The following is a 24,487-nucleotide window of genomic DNA, read 5'->3' on the forward strand; positions in this document are numbered from 1 at the left end:
GTAACTGGCTGGGCTCCCCATCTGCTGATTCCTGGGCCAGCTGTTTACACCAGCACATCTGGGCAAAATCCCTTGGCCAGCTGCCATCGGCCGTTGGCTGGGAGCCCAGCACGGAGCCCTGGTGGGTGGCGCTGAGGCACGAGCAACATCTCAGCTCTTTTGTCCGGATTCGCCGGCCACTACGGGCCACGTGGCCCAGACACCGGCCGGGCGGCCTCGTTAGCCCTGCTCTCTTAGGTCTCCCTCTGAGTCCAGCCCTCAGTGGCCGGACCTCTGACAAAGGAGGAAAGGGAGGAAGCCAGGACCCCAGGGAGGGAGGGACCATCTCCCCCAGGACCCAGAGCTCAGGATTAGGATGCTCTGCTCTGTCCTGCTCTCCGGTGCTGCTGGCCTCCCCTCCGCCTGCTCATGGGCGGTCTGGAGGGTCAGGGAAGGGGGAAATCAGGAGGGCGTGGGGTGCCGCGGGAGCTGCCAACGGGACGCTACAGCCTCCAGTTTCTTCACCTTCTCACGCTGAAATGTCTCACGCTGAAAAGGGTACGCGGACACTCTGGCCCGGGCATGGCCTTGCGCTCGGCCCAGCTTCCACAGGGCCGGGCATGACACAGCCTTCACTCTCTCGGAGGCCAGCTGGGGGCCAGGTGATGGCTTTGGCGTCAGATCTAGGCTTAAATCCAGATGCCAGCCCCTTAGTTCTCTTGTATTTTTGGTTGAATTAAGCACCCTGAGCCTCAGTTTTCTGGTCTGTAAAATGGAGACATGAATTCCTGCCTATCAGGGATTGGGGCAATTAAAAGGGAAAGTGTGTATAAAACTTCTGGCCAGACAACGAGTCTTCCCCGCTTCTCCATCCCCTGCTTGACCATCATAAACACCTGAGGAGGCTGGCACTCTGCCTTGATAACTTCTTTAGTCTGTAAAACACCTATTAAATATTAATCATTTATCCCGTGTCTCTTAATTGTTAGATGTATTTCTAATATTTCCTAGCTAAATAGATGTATATTCCTTTCCACATATAGCTTTGCTGGAAGAGAGAATTTTAAATAACATTTGTGAACCGGTACGGTAAAGGCATTTCTTCAAGGAATGCATTGGAGTTATCGTGTGTAAAATAAAGGAACCCTCCCAAAATAATGAGAACAAGACAGATTTGAACTTGTGCTTGGGAAACAGATCAGAAACTCGTTTCGCCAGCGTGTTTTCACGTGCACAGGGTGTTGCGGGCAAAGCAGATGCCTCCGGCCAGAAGCGAAATCACGATGCTTCCTACGCGTTGCATTCTTTGCTCTGCCGAGATTAATTCAGTCAGAGGAATTCTTTATAAGAAGACGTGATGAGTAATCGGGCCCTTCTGTTATTTCACCTTCTCCAGCAAACGCCTCAGATCCATATTTTGCTGCCTTCAAGCTGCTGCGGCCCCGGCCCACATAACAGGACCGCACTGGAGCTTCCCGCCCCTGATTCACCAGCACAGCCATAAAATCCCTCTTTCCTTTGGTTAATTAAAGGCAAATACCTCTTTGCAATGCAGATACCTGCTCCGTCAGTCCTGCCAGGACACAGAGGCTCACTGTACGTGATCTTTAATTGAATGACTTTCACTCCAGAGACCTCTTGGTCTTTCATTAATCGGCTATATACACAGTAAATGAGGTGTGTGTCAGGTCCTCCGACGTGGAGTGGCCTAGGCGGATGCATGTACTGTTCCACATTTTGATAATCTGACATCCAGCATTTTGTGGTCCACATAATGCCAGTCTGCAGTGATTCTAATTAATACAAAGATAGCTCGCCTGATATCAAGACAAACCTCTCAGTGGCAGGAGCAAATAATCTCTTGAGAGTGAGAACATCATGATCATGTCCTTGGCTCTGTCCTGGAGTCTGAGCAATTGAGCCATTTGGTGGCTGGAGAAGAGCGGCTTAATTCAGAGGCTGAATAATGCAGCTGTTAGACCTGGAGCCTCTGCATCTAGACCGACCAGGCTCACATCACGGCATTGCAACCCAGGAAAATCACGTAAATGCTCTGTACCTCAGTTTTCTTATCAGCAAAATGGGAATAACAATATTGCCCACCTCGTAAGGTTGTTGTGAGGAGTGAATGAGTTAAAACAGAGAGAAGTATAAGGTCTGTGATATATAGATGCTCACGAAATGCCAATATTTTTATACTCATGTGCTTCTGTTGGTTACCTGACAATGTCAGCAAAATTCAGCATTTAGAATGAGTGTATTTAGGTGTTCTTTTGGGCAAGAGGATGGGTTTCTCTTACTTTACCTCTGAAGAACTTAGTGCTTTGAGCTTGGTGGTTAAGTACACAGAGGCCACAAGTCAGGTTGCTGGGCTTCAAATTCCAGCTCATCTTCAAATTCTTGGGTAACCCTGCAAGTGTGCATGCATGGGGGAAGATTCCAACAAGCTCAGTGGAAAGCAACAGCTGGAAAACTAAACTAATTGAGCACATACCTTAGCTTCTGCCAAGTTAAAAGAGCTTGGTAAACACGTCAAGCTGTCCTTTTAGACCTCAAAGTAAAGACAAGGTTCCAGGACTAAGGGCGAACTCAAAATACACCCACTCTAACAAAACAGAAAACAAAACCTCTGCAAGTTCAAGCTGATCAGCCAGCAACTTAACTGCCTGATAGAACCAAGCCTAGCATGCTTCAGAGTTAGCAATGTATTGTCCACAATGTCTAATGTGCAATAAAAAATGATCAATCATATGAAGAAACAGAAACACGTGACACATAGACAAGAAAAAACAAATAGAAACAAACCGCAAGATGACACAGTATTGGAATTAGCAGATAAGGACTATAAGGCAACTACTGAGTTCAAGGACTTAAAAGAAAAGATAGCTACATTGAATGAACAGATGGAGAATTACAACAGAGAAATAAAGACCTATAAGAATAAGCAAATTTAAATCCTAGAACTGCAAAGCAAAATATCAGAAACACAAAAAAAGAATCCACGAGATAGGTTTAATAGCAGATTGGAGATAGTAGAAGAAAGGGTAGGTAAACTTGAATGTAGATTAATAGAAATTATCCAATGTGGAAACTAGAGAGACAGAACCTCAGTGACTTGTGGAACAATATGAAGCAGTCAAATATATATATATATATATATCTCAGAAGGGGAGGAGAGAAAGTGGGGCAGAAAAAATATTTGAGGAAATAATGGCTCAAATTTCCCAAATTTGGCTTAAAACATATATTTACAGTTTCAATGAGCACAGTGAGCCACAAGTAGTTAAAGTACAAAGAACAAACAAAAATATCTAGACACATTATAGCCAAATGAATGAAAACAAAGATAGAGAGAAAATCTTATAACCATTCAGAGAATATTGACACATTACACACAAGAGATCAATAATTTGAATTTTTGACAACTTTTCATCAGAAATAATGGAGTTACAGAGACAATGTAATAACATGTTTAAAGTGCTGAAAGAAAAATGTGTCAACCCAGAATTCTATATCCATCAAAAATATCCTTCAAAAATGGAGGCAATGTAAAAACATTTAAAAATAAAATGAAAGCTGAGAAAATGTATTGCCAGCAGACCTGCACTGAAAGAAATGTAAAAGAAGTTCTGCAGCTGAAAGGGAAATGACACCAAATGGAAACCTGGATTGGCAGAAAGGAATGAAAAGCACTGAAAATGGTAACTGTGTGGGTAAGTATAAAATATTAAATTTTTCTGCTGAATTTCTTTAAAAGACAAATGACTATTCAATGCAAAAATAATAACACTCTATTGTATTGTTGACAACATTTCTAGATGTAAAATGTATGATAAAATCATAAAGGACAAGGGATAATAAATGGATTATATTGTAAGATTCTCACATTTTAAGGAAAATAGTACAATATTAATGCTGTGTTACGTTAAAAATGACTATTGGGGCTTCCCTGGTGGCGCAGTGGTTGAAAGTCCGCCTGCCGATGCAGGGGATACGAGTTCGTGGCCCGGTCTGGGAAGATCCCACATGCCGCAGAGCGGCTGGGCCCGTGAGCCATGGCCGCTGAGCCTGCGTGTCTGGAGCCTGTGCTCTGCAACGGGAGAGGCCACAGCAGTGAGAGGCCCGTGTACCGCAAAGAAAAAAAAAAAAAAAAGACTATTGTAATTTGTAGAGCAGTCACTGAAAAATAAGAGTCATTGCTAAAAAGACAATTGAGGAATTCAAATAAAATAATAAAAAGTACTGAGTTTACCCCAAAGAAGGAGAAACAGAAGAATAAAAAAGAAATGGGACAAATGGAGAACACACAGCAAAACGGGAGCCCTAACTCAACCATGTGAATAATTGTAAAGGGAGCAAATGCTCCAATTCAATGGTAGATATTGTCAGATTGGATAAGAAAGCAAGACTCAAGTATGTGCTATCCACAAAAAGGCATTTTAACTCTAAAGACATTGAAAATAAAAGAGTATAAAGAAAGCTGATGTGGCACCATTAATATCAGACTGGGTAGACTTCAAGATAAGGAGTATTGTTAGAGACAAAAAGGGACATTTCATAATGATAAAATAACCCATCAGGAAGACATAACATCCTAAGTGTGGATACATCTTATGCATACCAGAGCTTCAGCATATGTGAGGCAAAACCCAACAGGACTAAAAGGAGAAAAAAGAATTCCACAATCATAGCTGGAGGTTTTAATACCCCCTCTCAGTAACTGATAGGACAAGTAAACAACAACAAAAAATAGAAAACAAAAAAGCAAGTCAGAGAATGAGAGGAAACGTTTGCCATATGTGTGTCCCACAAAGAACTTGGATCCAGACATAAAGAACTCTTCCAAATCTCAAGAGCAGCAGTCCAGGGAAAAGCAGGCAAATGACTTGGACAGACATTTCAGAAAAGAAGTTATACGAGGACCAAAAAGCACATGAAAATGGTGGTGACACATTTGTATCCATTTCTTCAAAGTGCACACTTAATATCCATATTTCAGATCTGTGCATGTCACTGTATATAACTTTTACCTTAATAAAAATAGTGCAGGAGGGTCAGGAAGAGAAGGGTCTAGGTTTGAACTCTGCTCAGCCACTCGATTTCGGTGGCCTTGGGCAAGTTACTTAACCTTTCAGAGCCCCAGTTTCTTTATCTGTAAAATGGGGATGAGAATGAACTCTTCACTGGGCTGCTGTGAAGATCAAATCCAATGACACAAGACATGGAGCATTTAGCGTGTATGAGGCGCTCTATTAAATAGCTTAATGCTCGCTCTTTATTCCCCACCCTCCTTCTCGCCTCCCAGCTCCCCAAACTTCTCTCTCCATGGATTCCTTCAGGACAAGCAAGGGACGAAAGTGGGGGCGGGATGTCCTAACTTGCGCAGCGTGGGGTCCATGTGGCTGGGAGAGGAAACCCTGCTGCCATCACTTCCTCCCTGGGGCTGTTAGGAGGAGACGGAAAAGGAACCATTTCTATGAGCGGCTGCTCATGTGTAACCATCTCCCCTGAAAGCAGGGGCAGAGCTAACATCTAGCCCCAAGTACCGGACAGTCCTTGCTCCGCGTACACTTTGATATAGTAAAAGCTGGCTTATCGGACATGCTAGCAACTGAAAATGAACTGAACAGCCTAAGGACAACCTTGAGGGACTCAAACAAATGAAAATGAAATCCTGTGAAGTTTTAATATCAAATATAGAGTATCAGAATGCTCTAAAACTTGGTAATCCTCAAGCGTACGTATGTATATTGCGTCTCTATCTATCTATCCATCTATCTGTTATCTATCATCCATCCATCCATCCATTGATGTATCTTCATCATCATCTATATCTAAACTATATCAGAGAAGCATTGCTTCTAGGGCTGACAGTATCATTTGGTTTGACTCCTTCATTTCAGTGACGATAAAACAGAGACCCAGGGAGGTGAAGAGCTTATCTAAGATCACAGTGCTGGGTTGTGTATGCACCTTCGAGGACATGGCATCCTCTGGCACTGGGTTGTAATTGAATATCTACACTACTGCGGTCAGCTTAGCTTCCTGTGGGTTCCTCCTTTATCTCCTGTGTGAGAAGCTGACCTCAATGTATGCCACGTGAGAAAAAATACCCCCAAATGCAAACATCTGATGCCATTATTGGAGGGAGGTGGGCTGAAAAGGGATTTGATTTTTAACGAGACCTGTGAGCACTGCAGGAAGGATTCCTGTGGCAGGAGGAGGCTGATCTGAATGGCACAGGAGGGCGTTTACGCAAAGAAAGGAGCTGTGTCTGGTTGTTGGATGCTCAGCCAGATGCAATAATAAAGTAATTTACAGGAGGATGCAATGGGGAGGTTTAAGAGGGATGTGCATGTCTGCCTAAGGAAATGATCTGTGAGGGTCTGTGCTAGTTGGCTTAAGGAAATTAACGGCAGCATTTGAAAATGCAATTTGAAAGGAGGAGGAGAACTGGAGGTCAAGCAATGTGATAAATACCTTGAGGACCATATGCAGCATCATCTGGAGGCCACTTTTGCCCGGGTATTTGCCGGCAATGTTGGCTGCGGACAAGTCGAAGAGGTTGGCTCCCGTTTCGGTACAGATGGCATGGACCAGCAACTTCTTCCCCACCCCAGATGGGCCAGCCAAGAGCAGGGATTTCACCAAAGGAGCTTTCTCATGCACTGCTTCAGAACCTAAAAAATGCAGAGGCAGAGGCTCTAAGGTCCCGCCAAGGAAATAAGTGGCTCTTAGACGGGGACTCCTCAAGGCCACGACTCCATGGCACGACACCAGTCTCGGCAACAGTGATGGGTGCGTGGAAGGCATTTCTCACCAGGGGCACGCCTCCTGTCTCAGCCAGCTCCGTGACACCTTTGATTTGTATGTCAAGGTGGAGCTGTCAGGTCTCCTTGGGTGTTCAGTACATTGCTTCTCTCTCACCCCTCACCCCAGCATTCCCCCCACACTCATAATTTTAGAGAACATTCCTGCAGTAACTAACCTCTGGCATTTTGGGGGAAGGGGCTGGGGGTTTCTCTGCTTCTCAGCAGCACTACAGCCTTTGAAGGCTCAGGAAGACGAATGTGCGATGGACAGGAAGATGCAGGGGAAAAGGGGGAAAAAAACAAGATCCAGGCAGCAGTAGCCTGGCTTTTTAAAAAAATTTTTATTTTATGTTGGAGTATAGTTGATTAACCATGTTGTGTTGGTTTCAGGTATACAACAGAGTGATTCAGTTACACATATACATGTACCTATTCTTTTCCAAGTCCTTTTCTCGTACGCGTTATTATAGAATATTGAGCAGAGTTCCCTGTGCTATGCAGTCGGTCCCTGTTGGTTTCGTCTGTCCTGGTTTCTAGTCTGTCGGTAGGGGCAGAGTCAACCTGACCCTTGATAATAAAGGATGTGAATTATTAGGTCACTCAGAGGTCCCTGCCCTGTGCTCTCAACCTTATCGCCCATCTCCTTCGAGCCCAGATTGGAACTCGGGCTTGATTTCTTCCACCATCCTGAACACGAGCAGAGCAGACGTCGGCGCTAAGTAATTAGAGAGTGAACAGAATTAAATCCTGTAGAAGGCTGTGATTGGAACGTCGGCTATCACACTAGTTTGCTTTTGGTCAGCTGCTGGGCTCTTCTGGATCAGCTGTAAACATATCAACATTCTAATTATTATTGTGCTTCTCTTTCATTTTTCTTGTGTGATTGACAAGACTTAGGGAATTTATCTCATCATTAGAAACAAATTTTTATAGTTACCTACTACACTCTGCAAAAACTTGGAAAGTAGTTTGGAGCAAGTTCTCTTTAAAATGAAGCTAAACGGGCACGCTTCCATTGTGGTTAGCGTGGGAAACGGCAATGTGTTATGGTGAAGCAGACCTCGTTTTCCACGGCAGCAGAGAGATGCCATTCTTCCCGTCTCCCGCTCAACACCTGGATAACTGAGGGCTCAGTCTGTGGCCTTGGCTGGGGGCCGCTCATGCGGAAGAGCCAGGATTTGCTGTAGAGTTCATGGCCGGGGGGAGCTAAACTTGAGAAGTAACTAGAAGGGGAGGAAAAGATCCGTGCTAAGATCCGTGAGGGAGACAGAGATTCAGGGAAGAAAGGACTTCCCATTTGGGGGATGAGGTGGGTGCATGGGGGTGAGTCAGACCGGACTTCAGAGAGAGGGGCTGCGTCTGGGCTGGCCGGTGAAGAGTGGGCAGGGTGGAAGGGGGCGTCTGAGAAGGATGCAAGTAGGGGGCGCAGTGACCACAGCCTGCAGCGAAGGTCAGGCAGGTCCTGGGGGGGCGGACGATTCTGGTTGGCGAGGTAGCTGAGGTCAGCAAGGGGGTGGGGCGGAGCAGTGACCACAGCCTGCAGCGGAAGGTCAGGCAGGTCCTGGGGGGCAGATGATTCTGGTTGGCGAGGTAGCTGGGGTCAGCAAGGGGGTGGGGCGCAGTGACCACAGCCTGCAGCGGAAGGTCAGGCAGGTCCTGGGGGGGCGGATGATTCTGGTTGGCGAGTTAGCTGGGGTCAGCAAGGGGGTGGGGCGCAGTGACCACAGCCTGCAGCGGAAGGTCAGGCAGGTCCTGGGGGGGCGGATGATTCTGGTTGGCGAGGTAGCTGGGGTCAGCAAGGGGGTGGGGCGCAGTGACCACAGCCTGCAGCGGAAGGTCAGATGATTCTGGCTGCGAGGTAGCTGGGGTCAGCAAGGGGGTGGGGTGGAGAGTGACGCCAGCTGGCAGGGTCCCTGGAAGATGATGGGGGTTAGAGTGGTGGCCGAAGCCAGGGGGCCAGGAGAGTTCCGGAGGGGGTGGAGGGAGGGGAGGACAGCGCTGGGGGAGGGGCACAGGCGGGGGAGACCCGGACACGTCATCTACCCTAGGGATGTGACTTTCCAGAAGGAAGGGGGTGGTCACCAGCGCCGTGCAGAGGTGGAGAGGGAGGTCCAGAAAGGCTTCTGCGCCGGCGCCTCGCTGGCCTCTGGACAGCTCATCAGACGGCAGGGCAGGGAGGGGCCGGGGAGTTGCTGGGGACAGACCTGCCACGGCGTCCATGGCTCTAGCTGCTCATCTCGCCTTTCAAGGGCAGTTGTACAAATTGCCTAGAATTGCTAAGAGACAGAGGAAATTTCCAGGCTTTTGTGCGTTCACCCATTTCAACTTTCGGAGGCTTAAAGAGTCACGAGGAAGCCAGTGTTCCGTGTCCTGAGCCCAGCTCTGTCCCTTCCAACCTCGGACTTGGAGAAAGTTCCTCAACATCTTGGAAAAGCTTACTCATCTGTGAGAGCTGTTCAACGTCCCCCTCCGCTGGGAAATGAAACCGCACATAAAACGCAGCTTCTGCTCCGTGAGCGCCCTCCCCCCGCGCTTCCCTCTCTCCCTCCACGCTGCAGGGACAGTGACATTCCAGGGCGGGGGGCAGTGAGCGGGTGAATGCTGACCAGATGCTTCCTGGGCATTCCCTTACTGCCCTTGTGGCTTTGAAAGTTCACAGCTCGTCCTGGGAGCCCTGGCCGAGGCTCCTGGGACCCTGGGGGCCGGTGCGAGCTTTGTTGCCTGGCAGGGTGGGAAGTGGCCTTGCGGTGTGTCCTCAGTGCCCTCTTCCAAGTGGCCGCCTTGCCTAGTCCTGGCAGGGGTGACCTGAATAATCAGACCAACAAACGCATTCCCTTTTGTGCCTGGATACTAGTTTAGACGTATGAAATTTAGACGAAGCCCTGGCAGGCTGCCGTGTGAGCGAACTTCTCTGTCTGACTTGTTTGTACAGTGCAAACTCAGGAACCCGTCACGAGAACAAACGCCCCGCTGACTCTGGGGCCTGGTGGGGCGGGTCAGCCACCAGGGAGACTTCAGGTTTCTCATTGACAAAAGGAGGGTCCGAGTGGGTTGCCCCCCAGGCACGCTTCTTCCAGAACCCTCAGGTCAGCTTGGAGACGACACCCATCGCCTTGTATCTGCCAGTGGAGGATGCAAACACACCACGCGCTCACTTGGGAGCAGTTCCCTTAAAATCCTGACACCCCTTGATGTCCTTGGCTCCACTGCCTTCCATCACGCTGCGATGAGGTTTGAGGGCTCATCTGTTTATTTTATTTACGCAGACCCCATTAAATATTGTATATTGATTCTGTTGACCCCAAATTATGTTGATCCCCAAGTATTATATATTGTGTTATATATGTATCTTATTTATGTTGACCCCTATTCTACTGACTGCTTCTGACATGAAGTTGAAAGAAGAATGAACTATTTCTGGCCAATAGGTTTAAGTTCTTCTTTAAGTCAAAGTGGAATAAGGTGAGAAGTGTCCAAACGATTCCCATCTTACTTTGAAGCAAATTAAATAAACAAAATGCGACTTCTAGTTCAGAATGGTCATCAGAGCACGGCCTGGCTGGAGTTCCTGCCCCTGCCCCAGGTGACGCAGTCATGAAAACATAAATAAAAGTGAACGAGAGGAGTGGGTATCTGTTACGGAGAGCCCCGACTTTTCTGCAGACTCTGGTCCGTCTGTCTGAACAACCATGATTGAATCTCCGTGGAAACTGGCAGAGGCTTGATTCTTTAGATCCAAGAAATACACTTTCACTGACTCCCGAAGGGCCGGCTCTGTTAAGGACCCAGTGACAGAGCCTGTGTGTAACAGGTAAGCCTAACCTCAGCCTTTGTCTAATTTGGTCGCTTTGAATCGCAGGTGCTTGCCTCGGTCATCATCTCTCCAGATGACAGCTTCCAGGACCTTCAGAATGCTAACCAGACATTCAAAGGTGCTACAGATATGCTTCCTGGGCGGTACCTTTCTGTGCTCCAGGATGCTCTAGCCCAGCAGAACGACCCTCACTCCCAATTCCCAGTAGAAGAGGTAAGCTGCAATGCACACTGATGACGACCTGGAACACACGAGCAGACACGCCTGCTACTAGCAAAGGCACAACAGGGCAAGTGGAGTCCTTACCTAGCGGCAGGATCCCGTACAGCGTGATGAGCTGTCGGACATCCAGGAGGGAAGGCATGGGTTCTGTGGACATCTGGCGAAGAGTACTCCCCAGGTAGCTGTAGTCACCTGGGGAGAAAAAAAATAGAGGACAAATGAATGGGAAACTACGCTGCTCTGAGTTGCATAATTTGGACACTTGCAAAATTAACACAGGATACAAATTTAACATTTCTGAGCAAATATAATTATATTACGGAGAGTCATTATAAAGAACTTCTCAGATAAAGGCTTGAAGAAAAACTGTCCAGCCACAAAAACATTTCTATACTCGCTACAATAACTGAGAATTATGTTGCGTATGATACTAACCTCCCAGTATTTTAAAAAATCACCTCTGAATGTTGAATATGTGAAGAGCAAAGTTCTAAAATGAAGAACATACAACGTATGTTTGGTTTAATTTCTATTCCAAGAGATTATGTCTAACATTTGCACAAACTTTAAAAATAACTTACTTAAGATGGATGTGAAATTTGTATTGAAGCCGTGTAAATCTGATCCTGAAATGCAATCATTTGAAAGGTAGGATCTGAGTCTAATTTAGGACAAACAGAAACGTCTCCTTTTGAGGGTGATAGTCATTAACATTTTTATCGTTTTTAAAGGATTACCGAAGGAATAATATCAAAATAAATCTTTACAGGTTTAATTAGAAGGCATCCAAGAGCTTCATTGTAACTAGTCATAAATCTGAAGTGTTATTTTCTAACTAATTTAGATAAGGTCACCACGAAAATTAGTTTTGCTGCCTTCACTTGTCATGAGGATGGACTTTCACATGCTCATATGATTCTCTCTTGATTTGTACCTGAATCTGAAGGAAAAATATTCGATAAACGAATCACAATCTCTTGATGTTGTTTCCTCCTGACTTTTTCTTTTCATAACATGTATGGATCTGCAGAGCTTTCAATGTTATATATGTAAAACAAATGCCTTTATGCGTGTATGAAAACACTGAAGAAATACATGTAGGCGTCTATGAAACCCTGAAAATATCAACGGCTTTAAAGCATTTTCAAATGCTAAGAAAATGAGAGTTAAAATCCAGATCATGATTGCTGTTTTGTTGTGGGCCACAGCCTTTCAAAGCCTCCGCATGAAAGAAAGTCCTTGGCAAGGGCAATGGTCTTAGTGAGGGAAATGAGTGATAATGAAAGCATCTATTATGGCTTCCGATCTGCACGCTTTTTAATGAGCAGGTAATAAATAGAAGAGCGGTTCATTTCGCCTTCACTAGAGCAGGAGGGGATCCTGCAGCCACCGTTAAATCCAGCACTTATTGCTGTAAACATGACATTGGGGGGGCATAAAAGTGACCCCATTTTCCTGCTTAAGTAAATCCAAGTTAATACCCAGATGCGCCACATTTTCTAGACTTAGACAAAGGAAGTTGAAGTGTTGGCTGTTGGTTCTGATAGAAGGAACGACCCTTTGCCAAGTGAGGAGACTCATTCTGAAAGTGTGTTACTACGTTTTGCTATTGCCCAGCACGGCAGCCATAAGCCCCTCCCACGGACTCATTCAGAATTTAGAGACTTCAGGGTTCCCTGCACAGACACCAGGTCTTCCACGAGTGAGGGAAGAAGGAAACAGATGAAGAGGTGTTAGAGATAGAAAGCATGAAAAAGGGCAAGGAAACCTAGGACAACAGCGGGAAAAGAAACAGGACTGTGTTATGGGTAGGATTGTGTCCCCTTAAAAATCCGTATGTCAAAGCCTAACCTCCAGTATCTCAGAATGTGACCTTGTTTGGAAATAGGATCACTGCAGATGTAGTTAATGAAGCTGAGGTTATTAGGGTGGGTCCTAATCCAATATCACTGGTGTCCTTTATAAAAAGGGGAAGTTCGGACACAGACACACACACAGGGAGGAGGTCACGTCAGGTCTGAAGGCAGAGATGGGGTGATACAGCAGAAGCCAAGGATCACCAGCAAACCACCAGGGGACAAGACGAGGGATGAGGGGAAGAGGTCAGTTTAGGCCACGTGAGCCCCAGGGCAGCTCAGCATCCTGGCAGGGGAGGACTGACAAGTCCAGGGAGCAGGACAGAGGTGGGGGCTTGAAGGGGCTCTTAGGCTACAGCCAACAGATTCCTTCTCAGAGCCTCCAGGAGGAAGCAACCAACACTGCTGACACCGTGGTGTTGGACTTCCGGCCTCCAGAACTGGGAGACCGTAATTTTCTGCTGTTTAAGCTGCCCTACTGTGGTACTTGTTAGAGCAGTCCTAGCAAATGAACACAGAAGGAGGAACTAATTGTAGAGAATGGGAACATACGAGCACACTTAAAAAATAAGGAGAAATAAAAAATATTTGAGAAAGCAAGGTGAAATCAGCTTCTAACGTTTCCATTCTACCCCACAGAGCATTGAAAAGAGAATAAAGAACAGACAATTGATAAAAAATAACAGCCTCTTAAAAAAGTTACTCAAAGAAAAGGAGCGAGAGAAACAGGAGGCCTCAAGTCAGCAGACAATCCTCGTAGGACTTGGGGCCTCCCACCTGCACCAGGACACACCAGCTCTGCCCCGGGCACTACCAGGGCTGCACAGAGCATCTTCTGATGATGATGAGCACGGTGACACATGCTACGTGGTTACAATCCAGGTTCCTGAATTGTTTACACAATAAAAATTCACGTTGGATGCAGGCTACCAGCTTCCAGAATGAGGTCGACAGAGAGACTTCTCAGGTTAACCTTTGGTTGCAACAGATTATTATATCTCTGCCAAGATTATGCGCCCCGGGGCCCAGGTATTCCGAAGCTTCAGATGTTTTCCACGTGTAATGTCTAAGTCAAGTCTTGTAAGGTGGGATTTTGAGGAACCCTTTGAATCTTCTTGTTCTTAGGACAGGCCCTGGATGCCAAGGAGAAAGCAAGAAACACCAGCCCTGGCCTGGGTGTCAATATTCCCACTGATCGCAGCAGCTCCAGAGCCACAGGCAGAGCCAGGTAATTTAGGGGAGTATTGGCTGTGTTTGCTCCCTCTGCATTTTCCCCTCGAGCAGTGGCTGACCCAGGTGCCTCGTGCTTCTGCGACGTGCACAGGGAGGGAGGGGCACGGAGGCACCAGGAAGTCACAAGCCCTCTTGCTGGAGAACCCTGAGCCCACGGAAGATAGGTGAGATTACCACCCCGGCAACACAGGGGGGCAGCCAGCTAGCTCTGTGCCAGCGCGCCCTCAGGTGTTCCATTTCCGCACTCATTAAACCGTCACAGCAATTCAGTGAGGCGGTCGCTGTTATCATCCTCATAATTGTGGAAACTGAGGCACAGAAAGATTACAGAAGGGACTGGCAACCCAGAGGGTGCGAGCTTCAGAGGCAGGAGGGAGAAGACATTCCCAGCCTGGACGGGACAGCTGGTCAGTGGGTCTCTGGTCAGTGGGCATCAGCCCTGTGTCCTGGTGGCACGGAGGACGAGGGAGCAGGGGAGAGAGCCCCTCGCTGAGAGAGGGCCCCAGGCAGGCACCAAGGGGTCTTGGAGGACGCCAGCGCCCAGAATCTCTCCCCAGCATCCAGGCACCATTTGGGAATCAGGGACCTTGATGGTACTGGGGGCAGGGGTGGAGGCTTGTGAGAAGGATTGAATTTGAATAACCATGGCAGTTCAGCCCTCGTGATGCTAAGTTACGGTGGTTTAAAGAATAAGGAAATGTGCTATTTCTTGCATACCCAAGCTTGTGGCGGGGGCTGGTTCCTGGGCACAGGGTCAGCGCTCTGAGCTGGGCAGGTGCGCAGGGACAGAGCAAGGAACTGGGGGTGGGGGGAGTTGGGAGCTGGGCCTTGGGGGAACCAGACATTACGCACTTGCGTTTCCTGCCTTCCAAGTCTCCTTCAGCCCTAACTGCTGTGGTTCTAGTGTGTATTTGGATTTGAGTGGTGTTTAGAAAAGAGTGGAAGCCCCCCAAACAACTCGTGTCCCGGCAGTGCTGAGCTGGGCTGGCTGTGAATACAGGGTTCCTGGGCTGTGGGGAATGTCCAAACCATGCGGCCACATTCTGAGTCTGAGGGTCTGTGCTCCGTCCCTGCCTGCATGGGGAGTCGCTGAGGCACAGCCAACACCCACCCTGCCCTGCTTGTCCAGCTCTGGGCCGGCTGGAAAAGAAGAAGGGGTAATGCCCCAAGGTTTCTTTTTCCCCTTTACTTTAAGGTCTGGTACTTTTATTAGAATACATCTTGGTGTTGGTCAATTGGAGTTGATATTCTCACATACAAAGTGTGATCGTTCATTATGTGGTTTGCATTTCTGTTTTAGGAAATTTTTCATGAATAAAAGTTCTTAGTATTCTGTTCCTTGGCTTTGGTTTTCTTCTTTAGGGATGTGTATTATGTTTGCCTGCCTATGTGAATTTTCTTTGCCTATCTTTAGTACTTGTTACTTTCTTTGGAAACCTTTTAATCTTGTTCTTCATTTCTAGTTTTATTTAAAAAAAATTTCTGTCTTTCACATTTCATTTCTCGTAAAGCATGGTTTGTGGACTTTATTCATTCTTGTATTCACTGTAATTTAGTTTTGTCCTAAAACGAATTTTCTCCTTTATTTAAAATATTCCTGGGGCTTCCCTGGTGGCGCAGTGGTTGAGAGTCCGCCTGCCGATGCAGGGGATGCGGGTTCGTGCCCCGGTCCGGGAAGATCCCACATGCCGTGGAGCGGCTGGGCCCGTGAGTCATGGCCGCTGAGCCTGCGCGTCCGGAGCCTGTGCTCTGCGACGGGAGAGGCCAGAGCAGTGAGAGGCCTGTGTACCGCAGAAAAGAAAAAAAAAACAAAAACAAACAAACAAAAAAACCCCAAAATATTCCTGGAATTTTGTGTAACTCATTTCTGCACTTTTCTAATTCCACTTTATGTATCCTTACATATCTTCTATAATTTTCTTAATGTATATTAGCTTGGTTTGAAAGAGGAGGTTCCAGTTATGTCTGCTTTGTGGGTGTGTCTTTTTGTGATGACACTTTGCTCCTTATTCTTTCTTTTTTAATAGACATCTGGCATGGGCTTTGACCTTGAAACCTTCCATTGCTTAAATTTATATGAGTTAACATTCCTATATGCTTAGAAGATAGTTTGGGTCAGGGTAGCTTTTTAAATTTCATAGAGTCCCCTCTTCTGTTGTTTTCATATATGTTATGAGTATGGTGGCTTGCTTTTTGAGGTGTCCTTGTTCTGTTCCCCTCCCCCAATTTATTCTGGACCTTTTCTCTCCCTCATCTCTGTTGTTCCTATTCAATTGTGATTCTGCTCCCCAGAGTTTCTTCTCAGTATAAGGCCGTGTCTTGGAAGGGTCAATTTCAAGAGCGTCCAGAGGTTGGAGTGTTCTCGCCCGTTCATACTTTCTGATTCTATCCATTTTCACGCATCTGCTGTTGAAGTGGGCAAACCCCTCCCAATTCCAGCTGCAGTTACTACCCTGGTCTGCTGTGCTTTCCAGTGAGTGCTTGCTGGCTATTTTGGGGTTCTTTTGTTTTTTGTCCCCAGTGGCTTGCACTTTGGGCTTTGAGGGGAAACTTGGTTATTTCGTTTTCGTGTTGTCCACAGGCCTTTGCTTTTGCCATCTAGTTGCTTTAGTCTATTTTTATGTGGGGATCTGGGAAGATGCACTGCCATCTTTTCAAGCTAAGGATCTTAACCGGGAGAAAGAAGACAAACGTGGAAAAGACCAAAGGGAGCCAATCCTTGTGGCAGTTTGACTGATTTTGCTAGACTGGGTCATTTACATTTGAGGTCACTCTTAAGAGGTTGATTTCATTTGCTTTGACCTTAAGCGTCTTCAAGATGCTGCCTGGAAACTGACAAAGAGATCAGTGAGGAAGTCCAAGATGGATAAGAAATTAGTAAGAAGATGAGAAATATGTCCATTAATTCTCTGAGACTCTGCCATGTGCTAGGCACTGTACTAAAAACTAGGAATTCAGTGATAAGCAAAAAAGACATGATATGAAGAAAGAAACCAGACAAGGAGAGAGAGAGCACTTAGAGATCCCAGTCGTAAGTAAAGAGGTAGGGTTCTGCTAAAAGTGTTATTTTTTCATATGAACAGAATTAACAGAACATAATCAAGGCAATCCAGGAGAAAACCCTGCAGTACTTGAATAAGAAACACATAAAATAAATAGAAACCCAACAGATATTCCAGTACATATTCTGGTAAAATCTTACACCATTAGGAAATACGAAGGCTCCTCCAAGCCCCTGAGAAGGAAATGTGGCTTTATTTCAAAGGGATTAAAGTGATCAGTTTTTTGATCCAAGGGAAATGTCAGTCTTTTTGCTCCTGCAGGCCAAAACTGGGGCAGTGTAAACGCTGGAATGAATAACTCGGAAATGGGTTGTAATACAATTTTAGAAAGAGAGAATCCATCTGTCTACTCTAATACCAAAACAATTTTAAAAGGAGGGTGGGAGGGAAATCTCTCCAGAAAAATGGTACCTGCTAGAAGAGGAGACAGAAATAGAATATTCCCACTTTACAACCACCATAGCAAACACTGATGCAGGCAGAAGTCATCACGGCGGATGCCTAAACCTTTAAGATGGCTGGGAACAGAATCTCCAGAGCCTCAAACTATCCCCCACAGATTATTCATTGATTACAAAGTGGAAAATGGAGCTTTACAATGGAGAAATCTGTGGAACAGCACCTTCACCAGTGATTAAACCCAACATCACCAGTGATGGGACAAAGCGTCATTTTTGTGCCCTCAATGTGAAAGACTGGGAATCAGGACACAATATTACCTGTAGTTTCCCTGTAAAAAATGTTTAACATGAATCGAGTTAGGAGGAAACCATCAAACCATCAAACCAATTCAGTTGAAGGAGAGTCTATAAAACAGCTGACTTTTTAAAATGTCAATGCTGTGAAGGACTGGAAAAACCTGTAAATTGGTGCTGATTAAAGGAATGAAAGGGGACGACGGAGATCCGTCACATCCATGATCCCTGACTGCATTTGGGATTGAGAAAGACAAACAGTTACAAAGGACATTATTTATTAGGACTATCGGGAAAACTGAGTATTAACTAGATATTACCTAGTGGTAACAGTACAACATTAATGTTAAATTTTCTGAGTGTGATTATCTTTTCGTGGTTATGTAGGCGAAATGTCCTCAGTTGACTGTAGATGTATGAAAGTGAAAATGATATCTGCATTAGGGTGGTAGGAGTATGACGAATTTTAAGCTTTAAATATGTTTTCAGATCCTCATGGTATTTTTTAAAAATTAAGAGAAAAACATTAGCTGAAGATGGTGATAGCAAATGTCCCCTCTTTTTCCTCCCGGCTACTCCTGTGGTGGCCCCTAGATGGAATTCTGGAAGGAATTTCTCCTGTGAGGACTCTGTGTTGGAAGTACCAGGGGCTGCCCCCTAGGGCACTTGGATAAACAGAGAGCATGGACAATTCTTCATTTCCTCAATTCAGCTTAAGCCATGAAGAATGCCTCCAGGAACCTTGCTAGTAGGTTTGGAAACCTGCTTCTACCACATTAGGGCAGAGAGCTGGACCCATTAGATCCCAGCACAGCATGAACTCAAATCGATTCAATCCAACAAACATTTACTGCAAGCCACTAAGGTCCAGATTTTAGGTTGGACAAAAGCACAGATGAAACATACTTCCGGCTGTTGGGTCCTCAGAACCCAAGGGGTGACATGCATCTGTGACACATACATGCATTATTCCTTGTGTACTTTACCAATGTAATCAGAGAGGTTGACTTTCAGAGCCTGGATCAGTAAGCCTTCTTCCACTAGTTCCTTATACAGAGATTCGATGGTCCTGGGGATAAAGCAGACCATGTATTCGGTGAGCAAACACATCAGATCAGCAGTACTGACATTAATCATCACATACTCAAGAGAACTTCAACCGGATCTCATTCAAAGTACATTTGCATGTATGCAAATAAATTGATTTTTGAAGCGTTACTACAATTGGGGGATAAATTAGACTTTTTAAAAACAATACTTGCACTCGTCCATGGGTTTACCTGATGTTTCCCATGAATAAGAATTATATCTTTGGGCATCTGAGACCAGCTATGACTCCTGCAGTCTCCACTTTCATCAGCCTTCATGATGGCACAAATATGAATTAGAAATGACCCAATAACAGTAACCTAATGGGGCCATAATTATATATTCAGTTAGCGTCTGCACGCTGTAGAAAATCATCAATCCTTCGCGAAATTAACATTTCCTTTTAACTCCGTAGCATGATAGTTTAAAAGAAATATCTATAAAAAACAAAGGCTTATAATGGAAATCATTTTAATATGAAGACAAAATATTATAATTTTTTAGGAGGACGTTATACTCTTCCATAGTGTTTACAGATGACAAAACCTCTTCTCTAAGGTGGCCTCGGGTATGTAGCCAGCATGGTGGTAATTTATACTACTTGAGGAAAAAAAATGGAGATAGTATCCCACTTAATGAATGAAACTCCCAATGAAATTAACTGGGGCTTGGTTTGCTGGAATTCAGATGCTCAAATACGGGGCAGCAGAGTCCTTCGAGATGTTTTGTCTTTTCCCTTTTCATTTTTAGGGGCCTGATGCTTTGGTTCAACCCCAGTCTTTCTTTAGACTGAAGAATTGTAAATATAACTATTTTTAAACTGTTCTTTGATTGTTCAATGATCCAAGTTAGTGTGATTAAAAGAGACTCAAGAACATCGGTGAGACTCAAGCCAAAAACCATCGGGATAGATGTTAATTCAGTGACTCCAGTCTTTGGTTGACTGAAATTTTATTCTATCAGATATATTTAAAATCATGTGCCCTCAGCTGAGAATTAAGAAAGTTTTCATTGTAATGGAATTTGGGATGACAGTATCTGACCTATACCAAGGCAGTATCGACGGCAGTGTTTTGACTTGAATATTGGTTTAACATAAACATATGTGTAAAATATTAACATAAAATTGAATAAGATTCTCTAAAATAATCCAAACCAAATATCTTAAGACTCCGGGAACAGAAATCTATATTTGGATCTTTCCAGTGAAATAAACTCTTGCGACAGAATAAAAAATTTCAACTCGAAAACTACCTTATATGGCGACCTTATATGGCTGAGCCAGTTTGAAAGCCCTAGGCCCCCTTTTGTCTGGGCAGCCAGCCTACCAGCCTGGGGCTGCCTTGAGTGAACAGAAAAGCATCATGCCCAGGAATAGTCAGGGAGGAATCCCAAGTTGTAAACTAATAATAGATCATCCTAATCATTAACCAGGAAGTGGCTGAGAAGAGATGGTCCCTTTCTGAGCACGGCCACATACAGTGACCAGGAAGAGATGAGGGAGCTAAGAGTGATGAATCTGTTTAAATTGATTTTTCAGGCCATTACAATACTCAACAATAACAATCCCTGTGAATGGCAGGGAGCATAAAATGCCCCTTGAATACCTTGACTGTCAGCACACTGTTGAGTAGTTTTGTGATGGGGAAAAAAAAAAAAAAATAAATAAATAAATAAAATAAAACCACCTTATAAACTATGATAAAAATACTGATTTAAGGTTTATACTAACTGGATGAGAGAAACATAAATTGTCTTACAGTGTCTTGGCAGAGAACTAGCCCATTTACGGAATCCCACTTAATGAATAACACAGAGTCTTTAAAATTAAAATGAAAAACCTTCCAGGAATAGGATGATCAGGTATTTCTGTACTTTGGGGTATAAAAGTGAATAAAATACTACTGGTCTTTCTTCATTTCACTAGAGAATTGCTGTAGCTCATTTATAATAGTTCAACTGTAAAGAAACCTATGCAAAGAACACATTCATTGGCTAACAGACACGGTCCATGAGCCACGTGTGTGCTCTGTGTTGTTAAAGCAGAATTGTATTCAGTTAAGCGACTCTCTAAGCGCAGAGAACGTGAATAGATAACTTTTACTTAGTGGTCAGCTCATCTTGGAAGATTTGGGTTTAGCTCTGGGTGGTCACTCAATAAGACACTTAGCAGGATCTTCTTCTCCTGAAAGACTGAGGTAAGGACAAAGGAGAAACGTGGCATGTGAAAGTCACTGAAAGACAGCAGTGGCCCTGCGGGTAGGCAGGGGCTGGACCTTCCTCCAGGGAAGGGACTACAACATCCCCCCGAGGAGGCGTCAGTGTTGGCGCATCGGTAGATGGACTCCTTCCCAGGAACTGGGCGCCTGAGTCTCAGAATGCTGACCAGGCAGCGGTCAGCCAAAGCTCTTGAACTTGAACTTTTCCCTAAACAATGGAACGTCATGTGAGGAAGCCTGCAGCTCCTCCCTCTAGCGATATCCCGTGGGAGCCTTTTCTCCCCAGAGCCAAAGCCCACACCAAGGCTGGGTGTCTCTCCAGAGGCTGCCTGCCAGGGCCCTGGGCGTGTGCACCAGCTCTGGGGTGGTCCGGTCCCCACTTCTCCTGTGGATGGTTCCATGCTGGCTTCCTCTCTCATGGGTCTTCTTTCAAGCAGAGTTTGGGACTGTTATCAGCGCACCAAAAGGGGAACAAGGGAACACCCCAAACAGGGAGCAACACCTGTGACCCATTAACAAACCCATGGGAAAAAAGGTCTATGTTCAAAGTGATTTCTGACATTCACTTCCTAGGGATTTTAATTAAATTCCTTGAAAATGTCTGAAAACCTAGGCCCTATTTATTTCCAATATTAAAGCACTGAAGGCCATTTCAGCTTAAAAATGAGCATTTATAATCGTTAATATCAAAGTTCAGCCGATGAGGCTTAAGGAAATGGAAGTATCCTTTCACAATGAGACAGATCCTCACCCTTTCCTTCAAGGAGCACTTATGAAGGGCCTCAGCGGGCGGGCCCAGGGGTGGGCATGTAATATGAACCGTCTCTGCCCTCAAGGACTGCAGTCTCAGTGTTCCCTCAAAAGCTATAGCAGGATGCTATTTTCTCAAAAAACTTTCTTGAGAACCCCATGAATTTTAAAACTTAAAAAAAGTCACACGGCCTTAGAAGCGATGGGGCCTGAGTCTGCCTCCCAGGCCCCGCCTCTCCACTGCGTCTCCCCAGTCGAGGATGCTGGCCTGCGTGCAGGACTGAAGAGAGGTCTCCGTGCTTTCCCCCACCATACTCTTCCAGGATGAAGGGGTGTGGTGTACAGAGCGGGGGGGGGGGTTGCCTTTCCCAGACCAGGCCGAGGACTCAGGCCATGTCCTATGCTCTTTTCTGTGGTGCCCCCCACCCGTATGCACCCCTCACCTGTCAGCCGTTGGGTCTTTATCCTTCTTCCCCACTTTCCTTTTTTTGTCTTTCTGGAAGAAAATGGAAAAAAAAACCCATTTAGTAAAATCAAGCTTTGTGTAAACAAGAAAAATGAGCTCTAGAGATTAGCTAAGGAAGCTGGTTTTGCGGGGTGGCGTAGGGGATGGGAGGTGGGAAGTCAATCGCGGTACCTGGAGCTCCAACACTTACTTCATGAACACAGGGACTGGCAGGTGAGGTGGCCACCCGGAAACCTGCATGGACTGAGTCCCAACAGGCCCCGAGCATTCTGGTTCTTCTTCTGGGCCCTGGCACGCTTGCTACAAAGGATGAGAGTGCCGAGTGCACAGGCTATCAAGCTGTGCTTTTCTTTGGTATCTGATCACCTCTCTGTTAGCATCAGGACCTGAACCTGGAGCCCAAAGACTGAGGCAACCATCCAACTTTGGTTCCCAAAGGGCTTTGCACTCAGATCCTTGTGCCGGCTGGAGGGCAGTGCTCAGAACGTGGTCCGTTAAAGCAGTGCTTATCGCTGCACTACTCTGCCTAAAATATCCACCAGTGGGCTTCCCTGGTGGTGCAGTGGTTGAGAGTCCGCCTGCTGATTCAGGGGACACGGGTTCGTGCCCTGGTCCAGGAAGATCCCACATGCCGCGGAGCAGCTGGGCCCATGAGCCATGGCTGCTGAGCCTGCACGTCCGGAGCCTGTGCTCCGCAACGGGAGAGGCCACGACAGTGAGAGGCCCGCATACCGCAAAAAACAAACAAATAAATAAATAAATAAAATATCCATCAGTACCTCCCCATTGCCCACAGGATAAAGTTAAAATTCTGCAGCCTGGCCCCTATCTTCCTTTGTTGTCTCATCTTCTATCCCAGGCCTTCTCAGGTGACTCTTGCTCCCTATCATTTCATTCATGCTTTCATTTATTGTTTTTATTGCAGCATAATGTACATAAAGTATACCCACATCAGGTTGGTTAACATTTTACATTTAATTTTTACATATAATCATATAACTACCACCCAGCTGAAAATACAGAACATATTTTCACCATTCCTGAATTCTCTCTCACACTGCTTTCTGGGGTCTGTGGGTAACCACCACTCTGACTTCTCTGGGGATTCGCATTGCCTGTTCTTGAACATGGAATCTTACAATATAAACTCTTTCCTTTTAAAATTTAACATCTTTATTTGAATATAATTGTTTTACAGTGTTGTGTTAGTTTCTGCTGTGTAACAAAGTGAATCAGCTATATGCATATGTATATCCCCATATCCCCTCCTTCTTGCATCTCCCTCCCACCCTCCTTATCCCACCCCTCTAGGTGGTTGCAAAGCACCGAGCTGATCTCCCTGTGCTATGTAGTGTATATATGTCCATGCCACTCTCTCACTTCGTCCCAGCTCACCCTTCCCGCTCCCCATGTCCTCAAGTCCATTCTCTGCATCTGTGTCTTTATTCCTGTCCTGCCCCTAGGTTCATGAGAACCTTTTTTTTTTTTAGATTCCATATATGTTAGCATACAGTATTTGTTTTTCTGACTTACTTCACTCTGTATGACAGACTCTAGGTCCATCCACCTCACTACAAATTACTCAATTTCATTTCCTTTTATGGCTGAGTAATATTCCATTGTATATATGTGCCACATCTTCTTTATCCATTCATCTGTCGATGGACACTTAGGTTGCTTCCATGTCCTGGCTATTGTAAACAGAGCTGCAATGAACATTGTGGTACATGACTCCTTTTGAATTATGGTTTTCTCAAGGTATATGCCCAGTAGCAGGATTGGTGGGTCATATGGTAGTTCTATTTTTAGTTTTTTTTTTCCACTTATTTTTAGTTTTTTAAGGAACCTCCATACTGTTCTCCATAGTGGCTGCATCAATTTACATTCCCACCAACAGTGCAGAGGGTTCCCTTTTCTCCACACCCTCTCCAGCATTTATTGTTTGTAGACTTTTTGATGATGGCCATTCTGACCAGTGTGAGGTGCTACCTCATTGTACTTTTGATTTACATTTCTCTAATGATTAGTGATGTTGAGCATCCTTTCACGTGTTTGTTGGCAATCTGTACATCTTCTTTGGAGAAATGTCTCTTTAGGTCTTCTGCCCATTTTTGGATTGGGTTGTTTGTTTTTTTGATATTGAGCTGCATGAGCTGTTTGTATATTTTGGAGATTAATCCTTTGTTAGTTGATTCATAGGTCCCATTTGTTTATTTTTGTTTTTATTTCCATTTCTCTAGGAGGTGGGTCAAAAAGGATCTTGCTGTGATTTATGTCATAGAGTGTTCTA

At 45.4% G+C, this 24,487-nt stretch overlaps 1 protein-coding gene across 1 annotated transcript in view; it reads right to left on the bottom strand.

Moving 5' to 3' along the window:
- IQCA1 (IQ motif containing with AAA domain 1) overlaps window positions 1-24,487 on the bottom strand; it is a 170,513-nt gene that overhangs the window by 35,176 nt on the left and 110,850 nt on the right. The window contains exons 12-15 of the mRNA XM_004262558.3: window positions 22,175-22,227; window positions 18,660-18,742; window positions 10,912-11,019; window positions 6,460-6,659 (exon numbers count right to left, since the gene is read on the bottom strand). Of these exons, the coding sequence (XP_004262606.1) occupies window positions 6,460-6,659; window positions 10,912-11,019; window positions 18,660-18,742; window positions 22,175-22,227 (444 nt within the window). The remainder of the gene's footprint in view (window positions 1-6,459; window positions 6,660-10,911; window positions 11,020-18,659; window positions 18,743-22,174; window positions 22,228-24,487) is intronic.

The sequence above is a fragment of the Orcinus orca genome, chromosome 7, assembly GCF_937001465.1.
Source record: "Orcinus orca chromosome 7, mOrcOrc1.1, whole genome shotgun sequence".
Taxonomy (NCBI): Eukaryota; Metazoa; Chordata; class Mammalia; order Artiodactyla; family Delphinidae; genus Orcinus; species Orcinus orca.